This window comes from Salvia hispanica, chromosome 3 (assembly GCF_029641045.1).
Source record: "Salvia hispanica isolate PSC_SH4W2 chromosome 3, Shi_PSC_v1, whole genome shotgun sequence".
Taxonomy (NCBI): domain Eukaryota; kingdom Viridiplantae; phylum Streptophyta; class Magnoliopsida; order Lamiales; family Lamiaceae; genus Salvia; species Salvia hispanica.
In genome coordinates this window covers 12,368,460-12,387,175 of record NC_142694.1, presented here as the reverse complement: position 1 = coordinate 12,387,175, position 18,716 = coordinate 12,368,460, and the positions used below count along the sequence as shown (strand labels likewise).

General features: G+C 35.7%; 2 protein-coding genes and 1 pseudogene across 2 annotated transcripts; 2 read left to right on the top strand and 1 right to left on the bottom strand.

The window, feature by feature from the left end:
• Positions 1 to 2,398: 2,398 nt before the first annotated feature.
• On the top strand, positions 2,399 to 5,140 carry LOC125213001 (putative LRR receptor-like serine/threonine-protein kinase PAM74). Its single transcript, XM_048113332.2, has 8 exons — positions 2,399 to 2,612; positions 2,698 to 3,220; positions 3,367 to 3,848; positions 3,941 to 4,073; positions 4,175 to 4,243; positions 4,331 to 4,402; positions 4,467 to 4,538; positions 4,715 to 5,140. The coding sequence occupies exons 1-8, from the start codon at positions 2,543 to 2,545 to the stop codon at positions 4,854 to 4,856; spliced, it is 1,563 nt and encodes a 520-aa protein (XP_047969289.1). The 5' UTR covers positions 2,399 to 2,542; the 3' UTR covers positions 4,857 to 5,140.
• Positions 5,141 to 5,755: 615 nt separating this feature from the next.
• Positions 5,756 to 9,861, top strand: LOC125209247 (uncharacterized protein At1g24485-like). Its single transcript, XM_089066381.1, has 8 exons — positions 5,756 to 5,831; positions 5,909 to 6,431; positions 6,505 to 6,989; positions 7,054 to 7,186; positions 7,269 to 7,337; positions 7,412 to 7,483; positions 7,577 to 7,648; positions 9,720 to 9,861. The coding sequence occupies exons 1-8, from the start codon at positions 5,756 to 5,758 to the stop codon at positions 9,859 to 9,861; spliced, it is 1,572 nt and encodes a 523-aa protein (XP_088922507.1).
• Positions 9,862 to 13,612: 3,751 nt separating this feature from the next.
• Positions 13,613 to 15,302, bottom strand: LOC125212681 (3-ketoacyl-CoA synthase 3 pseudogene; annotated as a pseudogene).
• Between the last annotated feature and the right edge of the window lie 3,414 nt (positions 15,303 to 18,716).

The following is an 18,716-nucleotide window of genomic DNA, read 5'->3' as shown; positions in this document are numbered from 1 at the left end:
TTACTAAATCTTCGGTGCACATTATGACTGTTTCAATTTTCTCGTTTGTTCAAATCAATTAAAAATGCATGTCAGCTTCATCCATTATCACATAAGAGTCATTTTAATCTAATTCGAAATATTAACGTAACAATTTGGCTGATGAAATACATATATATATATCCATGTTCAACTATACATAAGAATTTACCTAATTAATCTAATTAATTATTAATGTTGCCTTCATCGCGCGAGTCAACAACCCGCGTAAAGTTAGTTAATATTATGAAAATATATGTATAAGTTGAGGATGAAAGTAAAAGTTGTGATGATCAATTAATTGCAGCACATTCATGGCTCCGAGTTCAGTTCTTTTCGCCCTTTGCCTTTTATTTTTGGTAACAGCCGATGATAAAATAATAAAGCTATCACGAATGAATTCTATTATAATTTGTTTGATGATTTTGAATGTGAACTTGGAGTGATGCTTACTTGTTTAAGTAACTCGTGTTGCATGTTAATGAGAGTTATGGTTTCTAATTGGTTGAGTACTTTGTTATGGTTCTAAGTTTTCTAAAGTTGGAATGACTAACGAGGTTTCAAATTTAAAATTTTAAAACTAAGTTAAGTGTGAAAGTGCTAGGAGCGGCGCATCCGAGGCTCGAGGATGGACAACCAAACCAGGCTTTGAGGAGATTATTTTGGATTGCAGCTTTCGAGGTGGGGTTTACATTTATCTGTAAGCGTAGTGGTTACATGGTTATGATCATTGTTGTGTCATGCGTCATTCATATGAGCTTATGGGCCCATGAGGGGTCAGATCCACGAGGGATCATATGGGTCGCTGACAGCCCACCAATGGCCCACGAGGGGTTAGGTCCACGAGGGACCGAGACTAGTCTCATATAGATGTCAGCAAAGTTGAGATGGTTCATTATGTTATGATTCATTACACAATTGGTTATAACTGCTTGCAGCGTATTCCCCACTGAGTGTGCTTGCATACTCACACCCCGTTATTTAATGTTTTTTAGGTTAAGGAGGGTGACGGGGCAGCGGTCAACGTGGTCCACGGTCTTCCAACACAATTTTTGACTAGTACCCATTTTGGGATTTTAGGGTAAATATGATCAGTTTAGATATTTTTATATTTGAAAATCATGTGATCGATAATGGTGTTGTTGCGTGGACTTCGTGGGCTGTGACCCAGAAATCTCTTTTGATAAAATTTTGTATTTAGGAGATCTGATCTTTTTGGTCAACTTACCAGATGAAATATAAACTTTTATGATGAGCTCTCATTGAATATAGACATATTTGTTGATTGGGAAAATTGTTTTTACTCGATGAAGTATAATGTCAATGAGGAATTTTCTTTTAAGTTTATACAATCGTTTCTGTTTTTCTTATTTTCATTTAAATTCTCAATTTTCAAAATAGAAGAAATTCGTATTTTAGTATTTTGGTAGCGTCCCTAATTTTAAAGAGTTCGGGGCGTTACATTAAATGTTCCACATTTTATAAATATAACTAATTTTTGTTATTATTTATTGGATTGATGACATGATAATTTTATCGGGAACAACCCGATTAACCAGTTGGGCTTGCCCGAAAACCGAACTTTTAAGGTTATGGGCGAATATTTATAACCCAAAAAAAATCACAAATCGATTAGTCCACACCCAATTGACTAGCAGCCTGAATAGGGTTGACCCAAAATCTGTTGAGCCGACCCGATTAACGTCCCTAAGAGAATCCAAAAAAAAAAATGAAACGTCCTAAAAGGAAACACAAAAAAATCATTTTAAATACATACTATAAACTTTAAACCTTTTTTAACTCTAAAAACCACTTCTGTCGTTGGTCCCACAAAGAATTAAAAAGAAATTGAGGACTCAAACTCAATGAGTAAACTTGGAATTTAACTCTTGGCAGAAAAAAAATCCCTAGTTTGGCTCTACATGGAGATGAATCCAAAACAGCTCCATTCCATGGAGAAAGCTTCAACGGCGTCGTAATTGCAGACTCTCCTATATCCACGGTTCATAGCTTTTTCCACTTTACCTCTACCAACTTAACAAGATCTTTTCAAACATAGACTTTTCGTAGGAGATTAGGTTCTTTAACAATTTCTGCACACATCACTTGGTATTGACTTCACGCAGATGACGTGTCGCACATCTGAGTCTTGATCATAGTATTTATATATTATTGGTGTCTGCTCCAAATTTGTTTACTCACTGTCACTGGCGAAGGATTTTTAGTGTATCTGAAAGAGAGTGTACACTTTTGTATCAGAATCGCGCAGGAAGAGTTCAACTATGGTGCTATTTCTATTGTTGAATAATAACATGTTGATATTACAATAATCCTATGGTGTAAGACCATATGTTCTCATCTCTAATTAATGTGTTTTTCTTCCTTTAATCAAATTGTGAGAATGTTTCTCCAATTCTGGTTCTGTCCTTTTCAATATGAGATACTGCGAATGTCAATGGAAAGAATTGTACCTTCCACATATAAAATGAGTTGTTTCTCATGAAAAATATACACTAATCCTGGCATGGATTCTCGTTGGTTTTTGATCTCTCTGGTTTTTTTGCTATGCACTAGTCTATCTACATCAGCTGATGGTCAAATTTCATTTTAAGCATCAATTACTCTGTGTGTGTGTGTGTGGCTGTTTTCAGGATATAATATCTTGGTTTATTGTTGCAGTTTTTATCAGCATTGACTGTGGATCATCATTCCCGTACAGAGACGGAAATGGGATTGCTTGGGTGGGGGACGATGAATACGTGCAGAGTGGTGAATCCCGTTCTGTCAAACCACTAAATTCCTGGTCCCACGTAGCGGACACTCTGAGGGTGTTCACTACTCGGACCAAGAACTGCTACCACATCAACTCTGTGAAGAAGGGGCGTGTCCTTGTGCGTGCTAGTTTTTACTACGGGAACTACGATGGCAAGTCTTTGCCTCCCACATTTGCTATCCACTTCGATGGGAACTTCTGGGATACAGTCCAGACGTCAAGTTCACAGTTCTACTACTATGAGGTGACTTATGTATTGAAGAGGGACTTCATTAGCGTCTGTCTTGCTCAGACAGAACCAGACCAGTTCCCCTTCATATCAACTCTTGAAGTACGCAGTTTGGAGTCGTATATGTATAACCATGTCGATGACAGTTATCCGTTGTTCGTGTGGAGAAGGGTTGCTTTCGGCTCAAAGAAGCCTATATTGTACTGTACTTAACTTTTCTAGATCCCAGTTTGGTGTTGCTTCTTTACTCATTTAAAATGCTTTAAGCCATCTTATTTCAAGAACAATCAAAACTGTTATGCAAAGTCATGAGTTCCTAAAATCTTGGGGTGACATGGCTATGCAGGTACCCTGATGATCCCTATGACAGACTATGGAATGTTGCACTCTATGGGAATGGGTCGATCCCAGTTTCAGGTGATGCAATCTTTGGTGAGCAGATATTGTTACTTGATAAACCACCACCTGCGGTTCTCAGGAATGCAATCACTGCAACAACCCCAAATGCAAGCATAGAGTTGTTGATGGGATTCCCTTCTTATGAAATTAATGTTTACATAAACTGGTACTTCTCAGAAGTTACTCGGTTAGGAGCAGGCCAGAATCGGTCTTTCAGAATTTTCAAGGATAACAAGTCCTACTCAGAACCAATCTTGCCTCCGTATGGGAATTGTGTTGAGATGTGGGTCAGTGAAATTACAGTTTCATCAAATACCACGTTTTCTCTTGTGCCTACCAATGTTTCTACACTTCCCCCACTCATTAATGCTTTGGAAATATTTCGAATCCCAGTTGACAAGTTAACTGATGGTACCAACAATAAAGATGGTAAGAAATTTGCTTTGAGTGTGTCCCATTAAATTCATCTCTAGTTTTATTGCTAAACAATCAACAACCATGGCTTTATTTTGCTGATTCAGTTGAAGGCTTAGCTTCTCTTCAAGAGAGATTTAGCTCGTTACAAAGTTGGACAGGCGATCCTTGTCTTCCAGCAAATTATACATGGGATTGGATCAAATGCAATCTTGCTCCTATTCCGCGAGTAACAGCGCTGTAATGATTTTTATGCACCAAATTTTACTTCTTTTTGTTTGACAATATACATATCTTAATATATGGTTGATGTACTTATAGTATTTTTTTCCATTTGACAGGCTTCTCAATGGCTACAACTTGTCAGGGTTGCTTCCAGATTTCAGTTCCATGGATGCTCTACAAACAATGTGATTTTTAGACACATTTACCGCTCCTAATCAATTTATAGAAATATTTTCCGTTCAAATATATTAAAAAGGTTTTTGGATTGGCAGCGATGTTCAGAACAACAGCTTGCGAGGGCCTATACCTGATTTTCTTGGGAAATTACCCAGCCTCAAAATATTGTACGTCAAATAAATATTGCACTTTGTTCTCTTCAGTAGCAGATAATTTTGTGTTTTGATGCAGGAATCTTGCGGATAATCAGTTCAACGGTAGTGTGCCAGCCTCCCTTAGAACAAAACAGGGACTAAAGTTAACGTAAGTTAATTAACCAAAGCGCCTGTTTACAAATCTCTCTTCATCTTTCCAACAAATATATATTCTTTATCATTGTTGAGTGCTTAGGAACTTGCATAGTTGGTGGTGGGTATGAAGTTATATTCTTCTTTTAATATTTATTTCCCGATATATAAATGTGTGTTTACATGTTTCAGGGTGTCTGGGAATCCTGGGCTGTGTACATCATGCGACATTGTAGCAGCACCTCCACCAGATGGAAACTCGTCAATCCAGAAGAAGAAGAACATTCCAGCGTTACTGTTTTCCGTCATCACGGCCTCTATCGTTATACTTTAATCGAGGGAGATTTGTTGTGTGAGCAAATGCGCATTCAGTTTGTGTGTGTGACGAATTAAGAATAAATGTTGTGGAAAATGAATGTCTAAGTCATCAAAATGTTTCCCTTTCCTAGTAACAGTTGTCGTGAAATACTGTAAGTAGACTATCATGATTATGTAATCACATCCACTTGTTAGAAGCACTGCATAAGAATTTACTCAGTCTCTCAAATTTGTTCACCTAACCATTTAATTTGGCTTTTCATATCGATAATTTACAAACTTGAGGAGTCCAGTTGTTTAGCTGTTGAGATTGATCAAACTGTAAATAAGTTAAGTAATATTGCAACTATGGTTTTGAAATTTCATACATTATTGTTATGCTGAACTCTGCAGATTCACAGTACAATATAAGTAAAGTAATGTTGCATTACATGTTGTGGAATAATGTATAAAAAAAATTACCTGCTTCAACAACGTCGTAAATGCGGACTCTCCTATATCCACGGTCGATACCTTTTTCCAGTTGACCTTGAGCAACTTGACAAAAAAATTTCGAACATAGACTTTGCCTTGGAGATTAGCTTCTTTAAGAATTTCTGCACACACCACTTGTAATTGACTTCTTGCAAACGACGTGTGTAGCTATATCTCAGTCTTAAATCATACGAACATCATTAAATTGTAATCTGAACTTCTGAAGTGTACATTTTCAGTATCAAAGTTGCTCAGGAAGATTTCAACTACAGTGCTATTTTGTTGTTGAATAAAAGTATAATACCATGTTGATATTAAATAATCCTATGATGTAATGTGTTTTTACAACCTTCTATCAAAATTATTCCGACTTCCAAGAGAAACTATCAACATCCGAAGAATGTTTCTCCAATTCTAATTGAATAAAATCAGTTATTTCCCATGAAAAAACATATTTCTTGGCATGGCTTCTCGTTGGTTCATTCGCTATGCACAAGTCTTTCTACATCAGCTGATGGTAAAATTTCATTTTAAGCATCAATAGCTCTGTTTCTCTCTGTTTTCAGGCTATAACATCTTGATTTATCGTTGCAGTTTTTATCAGCATTGACTGTGGATCATCATCCCCGTTCAGAGACGAAAACGGGATAGCTTGGTTGGGGGACGACAAATACGTGCAGAGTGGCGAATCCCGTTCCGTCAAACCTCTAAATTCCAGGCCCAGCGTCAAAGATACCCTGAGGGTGTTCACTACTCGGAACAAGAACTGCTACCACAGCGACTCTGTGAAGAAGGGCCGCGTCCTCGTGCGTGCTAGCTTTTACTACGGGAACTATGATGGCAAGTCTTTTCCTCCCACGTTTGATCTCCACTTCGACGGAAACTTCTGGACTAATGTCCAGACGTCGATTACAGAGTTCTACTACTATGAGGTGACTTATGTACTCAAGAGGGAATCCATCAGCGTGTGTCTTGCTCAGACGAAACCGGGCCAGTTCCCCTTCATATCGGCTCTTGAAGTGCGCAGTTTGGAGTCATCTATGTATAACTATGTCAACGACAGTTATCCGTTGCTCGTGTGGAAAAGGGTTGCTTTTGGCTCAAATAAGGTTCTTAGGTACTAAACTGCATCTTATTGGCATATTGTTAAGTACTTATGTTATATAAAGCATGGTGATATGAAATTGCAGGTTCCAGGAAGATCCGTACGACAGACTATGGAATGTTGGACTTTATGGGAACGGCTCAATCCCAGTTTCGGGTGATGCCATCTTTACTCAGAGGCCAAATGTAATCGATAATCCACCACCTGCGGTGCTCAGGAATGCAATCACTGCAAAAACCCCGAACACAAGCGTAGAATTGTTGATGGGATTTCCTTCTTATGAAATCAATGTCTACATAAACTGGTACTTCTCTGAAGTTACTCGGTTAGGACCAGGCCAGAATCGGTCCTTCAGGATTTTCAAGGATAACGAGTCCTACTCGGAACCAATCATTCCTCTTTACGGAGATTGTGTTGAGATGATACTGGACAGTGCAAATGCAGTTTCATCGAACACCACATTCTCTCTTGTGCCCACCAACGTCTCTACGCTTCTCCCACTCATTAATGCTCTGGAAATATTTCAACTCCCGGACGACAAGTTAACTGATGGTACCAACAAGAAAGATGGTAAGAAGCTTGCTTTTGAGTGGATGCAAACATATGAATTCATCTCTAATTATTGGTGATTCAGTTGAAGGCTTAGCTTCTCTGCAAGAGAGATTTAAATTATTGCAAAGTTGGACAAGCGATCCTTGTCTGCCAGCACCTTATACATGGGATTGGATCAAATGCAGTCTTGATCCTATTCCGCGAGTAACAGCACTGTAACTATTCTCATATTCATAGACCAAATTTTGCTTCTCCTTTGTGTTATGGTTCATAAACTTCATTTTTTCGGTTTGACAGGCTTCTTAATGGCTACGGCCTGTCAGGGTCGCTTCCGGATTTTAGTTCCATGGATGCTCTTCAAACAAAGTGATTCTATTTCCTAATCAATTTATAGAAATATTTTTACTTCAAAAATGTTAAAACTGTTTTTGGATTGGCAGAGATGTTCAGAACAACAGATTGCGAGGGCCTATACCTGATTTTCTTGGGACATTGCCCAACCTAAAAATATTGTATGTCGTCCCAAAAATTAATCAAGAAATAAATTTTTGTCGCGCTCTGTCTCTGTTCTCTTCCGTAGCTGATAATTTTGTGTTTTGATGCAGGAATCTTGCTGATAATCAGTTCAATGGCAGTGTGCCAGCCTCCTTGTCAACAAAAAAGGGCTTAAATCTAACGTAAGTTAGTTTATTACAAAATCTATCTTTATCTTTATGACAAATGTATATTCCTAGCTTTTTATCGTTGTTGAGTGCTATAAGCACGGATATATATTCTTCGTCTAACATTTGTTTTCTGATCTTCAGGGTATCTGGGAATCCTGGGCTGTATCGTATGCTGTCTTGGATCGAATGCAGCAACGACTACCCTGTGCGTCGTGTCACATCTCTGTGAGTTTTATGTCGCTCGAGCATGCATAGCCAAGCCCCAACAGGGCTCTTCGTTGGTGTAGTACATGTCCTGATTAGAGCATAGTAGTATCACTTTTTTCTTTTTTTTTGTAACTTTTTTATACCTCAAAACCAAACATATCATTTGTTTTTTTCTATTGTGGCTATAAATTTAACCATCTAAATCTTGAATGCAGGCAGCTACAATACCAACGTTTGTATGGGATTCTTTCAGATTTCAGTGAAATGGATGCCCTGGAGTCAATGTAATGAAACATGCTTCAGATTGTATAATTATCCTAAACTGATATTATTGATACTAAATTACTACTAAATGAGATTTTGCTTTATATACTAATTGAATAATTTCAAAAGGGTATAAATTTTTATTTCGCATTTTAATTTTGTAATACTGGACGTGAAATTTCAGGAACTATTAAAGTGAGCACGCATTTAAAAAAAAAATCTATATGAAGTAAATTTAGATTCGATTTTCTTTCATTTTTTATGCAGAGAACTGCACGGCAACAATCTAATGGGATCAATTCCAGAATTCCTTGGCTACTTGCCGTCGTTAACATATCTGTGAGTATATAATTTGCTGATTAGTAATAGTACTACTACTACTATAATTTTAAATTTATTGAACAAATTATTTTCTTTAAACTTTTATTGGTGTGAAGGAATTTAGCATTCAATTATTTTAGCGGACGGGTGCCATACTCACTGGTCAATAACAAGAGAATCCATTTGATGTAAGCTCAAGATTATTAAGAAATGCTTCTTATATAGTAGTATATTAAAGCCAAGTGGTTTACGGTTGAATTATTGCAGTGTAACAGGCAATTCCGGATTGTGTGACACAAGCTATTCGTGCTCATCGCCATACTCTCCACCCGCAGTTGATTTCGATGCACCCGATGTCCCAAGAAGAACCACAAAAAAGCTCGTAAAAATACTTGCCGGAGTGATTCCAGCAAGTTTCCTTATAACTATGGTTGGGGCAATCTGCGCATGTTACTGCCGAAAGAGCAATATGCCTCCAGCTCCTGCTGCAGGAGCTGCCACTGACCAAAACTTGACCAAACTTCATATTTTTTTGGACAATTTGCCCTTTTTAATTCATTACTTATTTTGTATTTCGGCAGTATGATTTTCTTCTCTTAAATACTTATATATTTTGTTGCACTGGTCACAAATACTCACAATCGATTTCATATAATTCGCTTTATTATTCTAGAATCAGGAGACTAAATATCCCTTAGTGTCGAGTCGGCAAAGGCAAAATCACCCTCTCAATGTGTAGAAAAATACTTATTTTATGTGATCTTTACTGTATCTTATTGCTTATATATCAAAATAAATATTTGAAATATTTGTGGAGTCTAAATGATGAGACCAAATAGGAGAACTCAACCCAAAAGACTAGCCTATTAGGTGAGAGAGCCCATTTAGTCTATATACCACACACCAATTGTTCTCACAACCGATATGGGAATTGAGTTCGTAACACTAAATGTCTACTGCTCCTATGTAATAGTACTCCATGTAGTATTCCTCCGTCTCATTATAAGTGAGACCTATTCCTTTTTAGATCATCCCACTATAAGTGACACATTTTCTTTTATGAAAAAAAAACAATACTCTTTTTCTCTCTTACTTTATCATCTCTCCCACATTTTCTCTCTATTTTTTTCTATCTCTTAATTTATGCTCTCTTCATTTAACCACTAAATACCACTACCAAAAAATTCGTACCCAAAAGAATTTTATAGTAGTAAATTTTTATTGGTGTGAATGTGGGAAGGAATTTTATAGTAGTAAATTTTAACTGATTAAAGGCAAGTAGTTATGGCAGTGTAACAGGCAATTCCGGATTGTGTGGGTCAAGCTATCCATGCTTATCACCATACTCTCCACCAACACATGATTTTGATGCACCCGATATCTCAAACAGAACCAGAAAAAGGCTCATCAAAATACTTGCCGGAGTGATTTAGGTAAGTCTCCTCGTTGTGGTTGGGGCCATCTGCGCATATTGTTGCCGAAAGAAAAAGGTGCATCCCCCCGCTACTATTGCACCAGGTTTGACCAGAATTTGACCAAATTTCAGGATTTTTTCGATAATATATTTACCTTTTTTAATTCGTTATTTTTTATTTCCATAGGTGGTTCATCAACGTAATTAGTTCTCAGATCGACCCATTGTGCATTAACCGGTGGAAGCAATCTTCCGGCCAGTGGCCAAATTTCTTCTTGTGTGTGGGCGCACTCTTAAGTTTGTTTGTACATAGTGTGGAAAATAACAAAGTAAGATTGTAAAAAATTTGAAAAATTGTAATTTTATTTCAGTTTCAAACATTATGAAATGTTTTCTAACTGTGAAATTTTTTTATTTAAATAGCAATTATCCTATATTAAATGACTTGAAATCGATTTATTGAGTTATGTTTTCTAAGTCTTCGGTGATAGTATTAGCACTGTTTCAATTTCATTTTTTATTTTTTATTTTCAAAAATTGCATGTCATTAAATTTAGGCAAAATACATACTTAGGTCCTTATACTCTAATCAAAATGTTCATTAGGTCCTCATGCAATTTTTTCGTTTTAATAGGTCCTTATACTTTTCACAATATTTTTATTAGATCCTCGTACAATTTTTCATTTTAGTAGGTCCTTATACTTTTATTATAACTTTCATTATGTCCTTGTACAATCTTTTATTTAAGGGACTTTTTTACATTTATCTTGGATAATAATCTAAATTTAATTAAACTCAATGAACTTTCTAATATTCCATTATTAAACTTAGCATAGTCTACATAGATAATATCATCTTGTCATCCAATATAATCTCAATAAATTGTAGAGAATAATAAAAAGATTAACCGTGATGATTGAAGATTAAAATCGAAGTTTTTTTTAGAATAACTATTTGAATTTTCAATTGATTATTTATATTTATATTGAAAGATATGTTTCCCTGAATATTTATAATTATAAGATAAGTTAAATAATAAAATTAAAAGGTTCATTAAAATTAATTAAATATAAATTATTATCTAAGATAAAAGTAAAAGAATATCTTAAAATAAAAAATTGTATAAGGACCTAATAAAAGTTATAATCAAAGTATAAGGACCTACTAAAACGAAAAAATTGTATGAGGATGTGATGAAATTTATGAGAAAGGTATAAGGACCTATTAAAATGAAAAAATTGTATAAGGACCTAATGAACATTTTGACTAAAGTATAAGGACCTAAGAATGTGTTTTGCCTTAAATTTACAAATTTCGCTGCGTAAAGTACATGTATGTCTCTATGTTCAACGCTACATGAGAATCAATCAAATCTAATTAATTATTAATGTTATCCTCCATCAAGTCTACCATTTTAACACACTTTGGCTTTAATAATCTTATGTTTTTGTGTTCATATTTTTAAATACAAAATGTTATTGATAAATATATACTAGTACTATATATTTTTGTATAGATATTTTTAATACACAAAGCTAAGATAATTTATCATTATAACGCCACCCCATTTTGGAAGCATTATAAGTTTATACTCCCTTCGTTCCGCTTAAGATGATACGTTTTCCTTTTTAGTTTGTCCCAACTAAGATGACACATTTCCTTTTTTGGAAATTTTCTCTCTCTAATTAACACACTCAACTACTTTTTCTCACTCCTATTAAAATATTCATCTTTCTTTATCTATCTACTTTAATACTTACACCCACTTTTTTTTCTTTCTAATTAAACACTTTAACCAATAACTCCTAAAATCCTGTGCCGGCTAAGCAATGTATCATTTTAGCCGGGACGGAGGGAGTAACATTTAGTTCAATATTAAACTATATGTACATTCATTATTACACCGGAATGTTAAACCTTGGTATTGGTTTATTCCGCAAAGTGATGACAACGATTGATATGATTTTCTTCTCTAAAAAATTAATTTTAGTTGCACTGGCCACCATATCGATTTCATAAATTCGCTTTATTGAATGAGACACACCAATTTCCATAAGTTAAAGTTATCTAACTATCTATGTACAGTTATAGATATGGAGCCTCCCACACATCTGTCTTTCCCATGATGAAGCCTAATAGTAACGTGTTTTCATTAAATGACATCTTTAAAAGAAACAATAATCTTCCTATTATCGTAACCTAGTTTTGTTTATATTATTATATCGGATCACACTTTTGAACCTAGCCCATTTTATAATATTCAAACGAGATTATTTAGTTCTCTATAAAAAAATAGTAATCCTATGATTAAAATTAAAGTGTAGATGGAAAGAAAAAGTATTTTTAACTTTCTCAACCATTAATTCTGTAAAGTTGGACTGGAGCATCCATGGATGGTTTGATCCCAAATATTTGCTGCTTCGTCTACTCCTAAAATAGCAACCTTAAATGCTAAACAGTATTAATTCGTTTAAACCCAACAATTTTCTATTAGTTAGGATCATTTTTTTAATTAATTGGTTAGACCTGTTAGATTGCTGATCATTTATGAGCACACGCTTTACTTCAATAATAGTAGTACTAGCTAGTATATTGTTACACTCGATATGATAAAGAAATTATTTCTTCTAAACCAGATAATTAATTGATCTCCATTATTACAACAATACACTAAATAAGAGTAGAAAATTTCAAAATAAACGAGCATGTATTTCAATTTTCATGCGGTCTTTTTTGTCATTAAATAACTATTCTAAATGGGGCATGCATCCATCTTTTTCTTGTAATGTATCACCAAATAAATGCTCACGATCTCTTTTATTTTCCTTGCATTTAATGATTTATATAGTACCCGCTACACATTCACCTCTAACACAATTCCATATAGAGTAGTACTACACTGTAATTTAAAATATCATTCATGTATTTCCATCATTCAGTTGCAAATTAAAGTTATTCTAAATTAAATTGACAATGCTAGAATTAAATTGCAAAAAAAAAAAAGTACTATTACTAAAATTTACTATGTAGAAGTGAAGCTTGAAATGGAGGTGGTGGCGCGTCTTCTTAAATCAGCCACTGAAATTGGTGTTGGTTGAAAAGGTTGGTTTGATCAATAAATTTAGTTTGTGCATTTATATATTTGGATGCTATTTGCAGGGTAACGAAATAATTTCTTCACAAAGTAGAGCTACAACTTGTTCTCATTTGTACTCCCAAATTTACTATCACGTGCGTGTGTTTACATCACGTGGGGTAGTTTTGTAGGTGTCATAATTAAGTGGAGGATCCTATAATATGCAACGTTTCGTTTCATTTCTTGTCCTAGGTCTTGTATTATTATTTCCTAATCAATATACATTCATTAATATATCGTCATTATATATAATTTTTTATACTAGCTAGTTGAATAGTATGTGTCGCACAATTGCAAAATCTTTTTGAGAATCATAAAGCCGGATTTAAATGCTCTAGAAAACGGATTGGAGCTATGTATAAAGTGAAATTATATACTATGCTCGAAATAAACGAAATCAAACGAATTTGGGTTTTTATATTTGGCACACATCCTTCAATGACATACATTCACAATAGATATTCGATATTCAAAGGTTGAAAATGATTCTATATATGTTTTTAAATAAAAATGGATTTTTGTTTGTTTCTCCCTTTATAAGTATGGCCCCAAAATATCATTATAATTTGCATAAAGGTGAACGTAGAATTTGTTTCATTTGCTAACATCCTCCTTTGAAGTTCATCAAATCAATTAAGACAAATATAATGATTCCAATTATCTCTGTATATCAATGTAACACAACATCTTATAAAGACAAACAATTAAACAACCAAATCATATATGGTAGTAACAATTATTTTTTCAAATTGAAGTATGAATATAGGGTACATTTTCTTCCACTTTCAGTAGTACCAAACCACCCATCATAAGAAAAACAAAAGATTAATCAATCTGGAATCTGATAATCATCTGGAATGCTGAAGCTATCATCAGCATCATGAACCCATCGAAACTTCTCCAAGAAAGGATTAGCCAAATTCTTCTTAGGATAAGAATCAATAAAACCCTTCCACACATTATCCCCTTCCAAATCCCTCATCACCTCCCAAACACAGCTATTACACTTGAACCCTGCCCCAAAACTTATCATAAACACCCTATCCCCCTTCTTCAACCTCTTCTTCGCCTCCATATACGCCAACACATACCAAAGGCTACTCGCCGACGTGTTCCCGAACCGGTGCAGCGTCATCCTCGCCGGCTCCACGTCATACTCGCTCAACCCCAGGCTCGTCCCTATCGCGTCGATCACCGCCTTCCCGCCCGTGTGCAGGCAGAAGTGATCCACCCCGCTCTTGAAGTTGATCGCTGCCGCCCTCCCCGCCGCCGCTTTGCTCCATTTCTGCCTCAATTTTCTGATATTTTTCGATGTCATGAACCGGATCAACTCTCTAACAGGGAGAATCTTCGGCGCGATTTCTTTCAAGTTGTCGATGAACGCCCGCGTGGCGGCCTTGGGGAGATTCTTCCCGAGATGGACGCCGACGAAGCCGAGGTCGTCCTCCTTCTGCTCGCAGCAGCCGTAGGCGTCGTCGCTGGCGCCGTGGTGGGTCCGGACGAGGGTCCTCAGCCTGAACATCGCCGTTTTCGATAAAGCCGGCTTGTTGGTGAGGATGAGGGCGCAGCCGCCGGTTCGGAAGAGGCAGTTTGCGAGCATTTTGGAGCGGTCGTTTCCCATGTACCAGTTGGGGCTGAGGGATTCGGAAGTCACAATCATGGCAGTCGAATTCGGTTGCGTTTTGAAGACGTTTTCGACGATGTTGATGGCGATGGTGGAGGCGCTGCAGCCCATCCCGGCGAGGTTGTAGACCTTGACGTCGTCTCTGAGTTTGTATAAATTGATGATGCGGGCGGCGGGGGAGGGGGCGGAGGAGAGCATGGAGATGTTGACGACGAGGAGGTCGATGGCGGAGGGGGGGACGGCGCTGCGGCGGAGGAGGGCGGGGATGCTGTCGAGGAAGAACTCGTCCATCTCGAGGAGGCCGTCGGAGAGGGTGGGGGAGGACTCGCGGCCATCGAAGACCATCTGGGGGGCGTAGGTCTCCTCGCCGATGCCGGAGCTAACGATGGTCTTGAGGAGGAATTTGTATTCGTGGAGGCCGAGCTGCTTGTTGCGGAGGATGATCTCGCCGGAGAATTTGGTGCTCAGCTTGCGGTGGTCGCCGGGCTTGTAGCACTCGTAGTCGAGGATGTAGCAGCGGCGGCTGCGGCGACGGTCGTACAAGGTCCATAGGAGGTAGCAGAGAGGGAGGATGAAGAGGAGAGGGTTGAGCATGTCTATGAGATCCATGTTTTCTTCTATATTTGGTGACTAGTAAAATGGAGGGAGGGGTACTTAAATAGTTTTATGTAGTACTTCCTTCTTCCGTCAATCGGAGGCTCACTTTGATTTGGCTCGAGTTTAAGAAGTACTATAAAATACTTTTAATAAAAATAATTAGTGGAAGATGAGCTCTACTAAGTTTTATGTACTCTAAATTAAAATCTGAATTAAATAAAGTTATGGAATACGAGGAGGTCCTTTATAAAAAATACTAAATAAAAAGCAAATGGGACAATTATTCATGGACAGACGAAAATGACAAATTGAGACGATTAATAATGGCAGACGGAGGAAGTGTATATTAATGGTGTATGAGAAATCTAAGTCAAAAACTTTAATTGCATTTGGGAAGAGGTTGGGCATGTGAAACAATGTGTATATATATGTTGTGCTAGAATTTATCATGCACAACTTCCACCAACTAAGATTGGTGAATAGTATTAATGTTTTAATACCATAAATTCAAGACTAAAATAGGCACGCCCCAACAAATTGTAGACTCCCAAAACAATATACGAGATTAAAACACAACTATCAACAAAATATATTTCCTTGAAACATAATGAGCCTCTTAATTACGGTAGTCCATTTTGTGGACCTAGCACTATGTTTCATAGTGTGGTGCGCCTTGTTGTAGGTATTTCTAAATGTGCCTAATTTATTTTAAAATTTGAAATGACACGTCCAAAATCCAAGAATTATATTACCTCCGTCTTTGAAAAATTGAAACTTTTGAAACGGCACAGTTTTAATGCGCAATTGATAAAAATAAGAAAGGAGAAGTGATAAAGTAAGAGAGAGAGGGGGAGAAAAAATGAGTAAAATAAGAGACGTGAAGAGAAGATGTAGTTGAAATAAAAAGTAAGCCGATTGTGAGATCCACTTCCTAGAAAGAAAGTTTAGAAAATTTTTACTTTTAAAGTACGATCCAAAATAAAAATAGTTTTATTTTTGAGAGACGAGGTAATAGTAATAAAATATCGAAACTCTTATTAACCCTAGTAAAGTACACAATGTAGTTTGCAGTCATTGTTTCAAAAGTAAAGTGTAGTATAAAAATTCAGAAACCGATAAATTGATAGTGGCATTTGAAGTACCATCAAAATCCTAACAAGTTTTCATCAATGATCTGACATGTATTTCCACCTACCATTTTTCGCATCTATTAAATTCCGTAGAATTTGATATATATGTACGTATGTTCATTTATAAAAGATTGCTAGTATTTATTACCTACTGATCCACATTTTATTTCAAAAAAAGAACTACTGATAATTTATAATTAGATAAATTTTTTCACCAAAGATCGATCATTTAGTGTCTCCACACTCTCCATTGTCATAGTAGCTGAAGCGTCTCGATATGTAAATATATATGTAGCATAACAGAACACCTATTGTGACCCAAAACGAATAAGGTCACAATGCAATAATGCATAGGATTGCAAATTTCAACTGATGACGTAGCATAATATAGTACTCCCTCCATCCCCGTTACTTGATATCAATTTTCTTTTTCGTTAGTCCTCAATTAATTGACATTCTTACTTTTTACTACTTTTAGTAACGAACCTCGCCACGTTACACTAAATTATTCAGCTCACATTTTAGTACACATAAAATTGATATATAAAAGGGCTCGCATTTCACTAACTTTTTCTACCCACTTTTTACTATATTTCTTAAAACATGTGTCAAGTCAACCGGTGTCAATTAATAGGAGATCGAAGGAGTAAATTAATTTGGTGTTATTAATTGATAATGAATATTGGAGATACATATTTAAAATATCATAGATAATACAAGGACTTTGACCGGAATATTAGGGTATCAATTTATCTCTTCTTCTAATTTACTTGTAAGCAGCATCCATATCTCTATCTACATACAGAGAGGCCAACGATCACTATTAATATTGACTTCGAAAAGGTATTAGTCCCGCCAGAGATGTTCACTTTTCCTTTTTAGTTTGTCTCACTCATGATATCCACTTTCTATATTTGAAAATAAAATATCCCTCTTTTCTAACTCTTTATTAAAATATTTGATTACATTTATCTCTACTTACGCCACCTAATAACTTCTCCTAAAATCTCATGTCACTCAAGAATGTGGACATCTTGATTGGGACGGAGAGAGGAGTTACTATTTCATTTTCTGCGTTAAATACTCAAATAATTATACGTGAAGGATATATAAATTGGATTTTTCTATTTTTAATTTAATTAGGGTTTTCTTGGGAGTGATATATATCAGAAGCTAGTATTTGCCTTATTTGTTAGCTCAGTCTCTTCTGTATATGGCCATATTTATATCTTTAAATATCTACTTTTAGAAAGATTCAAATCATGATGCGCTCATCCACAGAAAAGATCTAAAACCATCAGCACAAAGCATACCAGAGATCAATAACTGCCTATATATTAATTGCTAAATATATACTACTAATATATTACTATTAAAAATATAGGTCTTTGGAAATTTGTACTATTGCGTATGATAGATTTAATTGCATCTGCCAACTTGAAACCGTTTGTCCTTTTTCTCTTTCGAAGTTCATATATATTGACTTTGTTATAATACTAATTATATTTTTTTCTAAGATATGCAAGTTAGTCACTAAAGATCTTGAGACATTAATTTTCTGATGAATAAAATACTACTTGTATATAGATCCTTGTGAACATTTAAGATGTCAGATTATGGTTGTAATAATTGCCAGGAAAGCCAAGTTTACCAAATGTTTAGGAGGCGCACTGATGATGGTCAAGCTGTCCAAGCACGCACTTAACAACAAATGAACGTGCATGTTATTCACTAACAAATCTGAATTATTGATCATTGTAATATATGCAGTTGTTATATTAAAAAAAAAACAATCACATGTACCAAAAAAATGTCATAATTTAAGCATAGTTCATAGGGGCCGGCATGAATTCAATAGTAGTGCCGCCACGTATCGCAATCAAGACCGTCTAAAATTCACATTTAATGACTTATACTCAGTCTTCGTTATAATATAAGAAACGATTCTGAAATAAAACCTTGCGATCTAAGTATTTAATATAGTACTACTAATATAAAAAAAAATTACCACCAAGCTTCAAGGCCCATGGTTAATTTTAATTTTTTTTATAATAGTCATATACAAACACAAAAATGCTGGTTTTAATTTAAGATATTGCTTATATACATGCTACTATTATTTCTTATTGTTGAAGGTAGGACCCCACAATTCCAAGCACCTATTGTGGCATTTATATATATATACTGTGTCACAATGGATCTAATCTTTCTTGCATTTGGCATCTGACTTTGGAGAAAAAACTAAAAGAGAATTTATTGCTAAACAAACAAAACCAGAAAAAAATGAGAAAACAGCGGCAGATACGGAGAATTGAATAATGTAAAACGTTGGTTTCAGAAATAAATTGATTCTCGGCAGAATTTTTATTGGCTCTCAACTACTTCT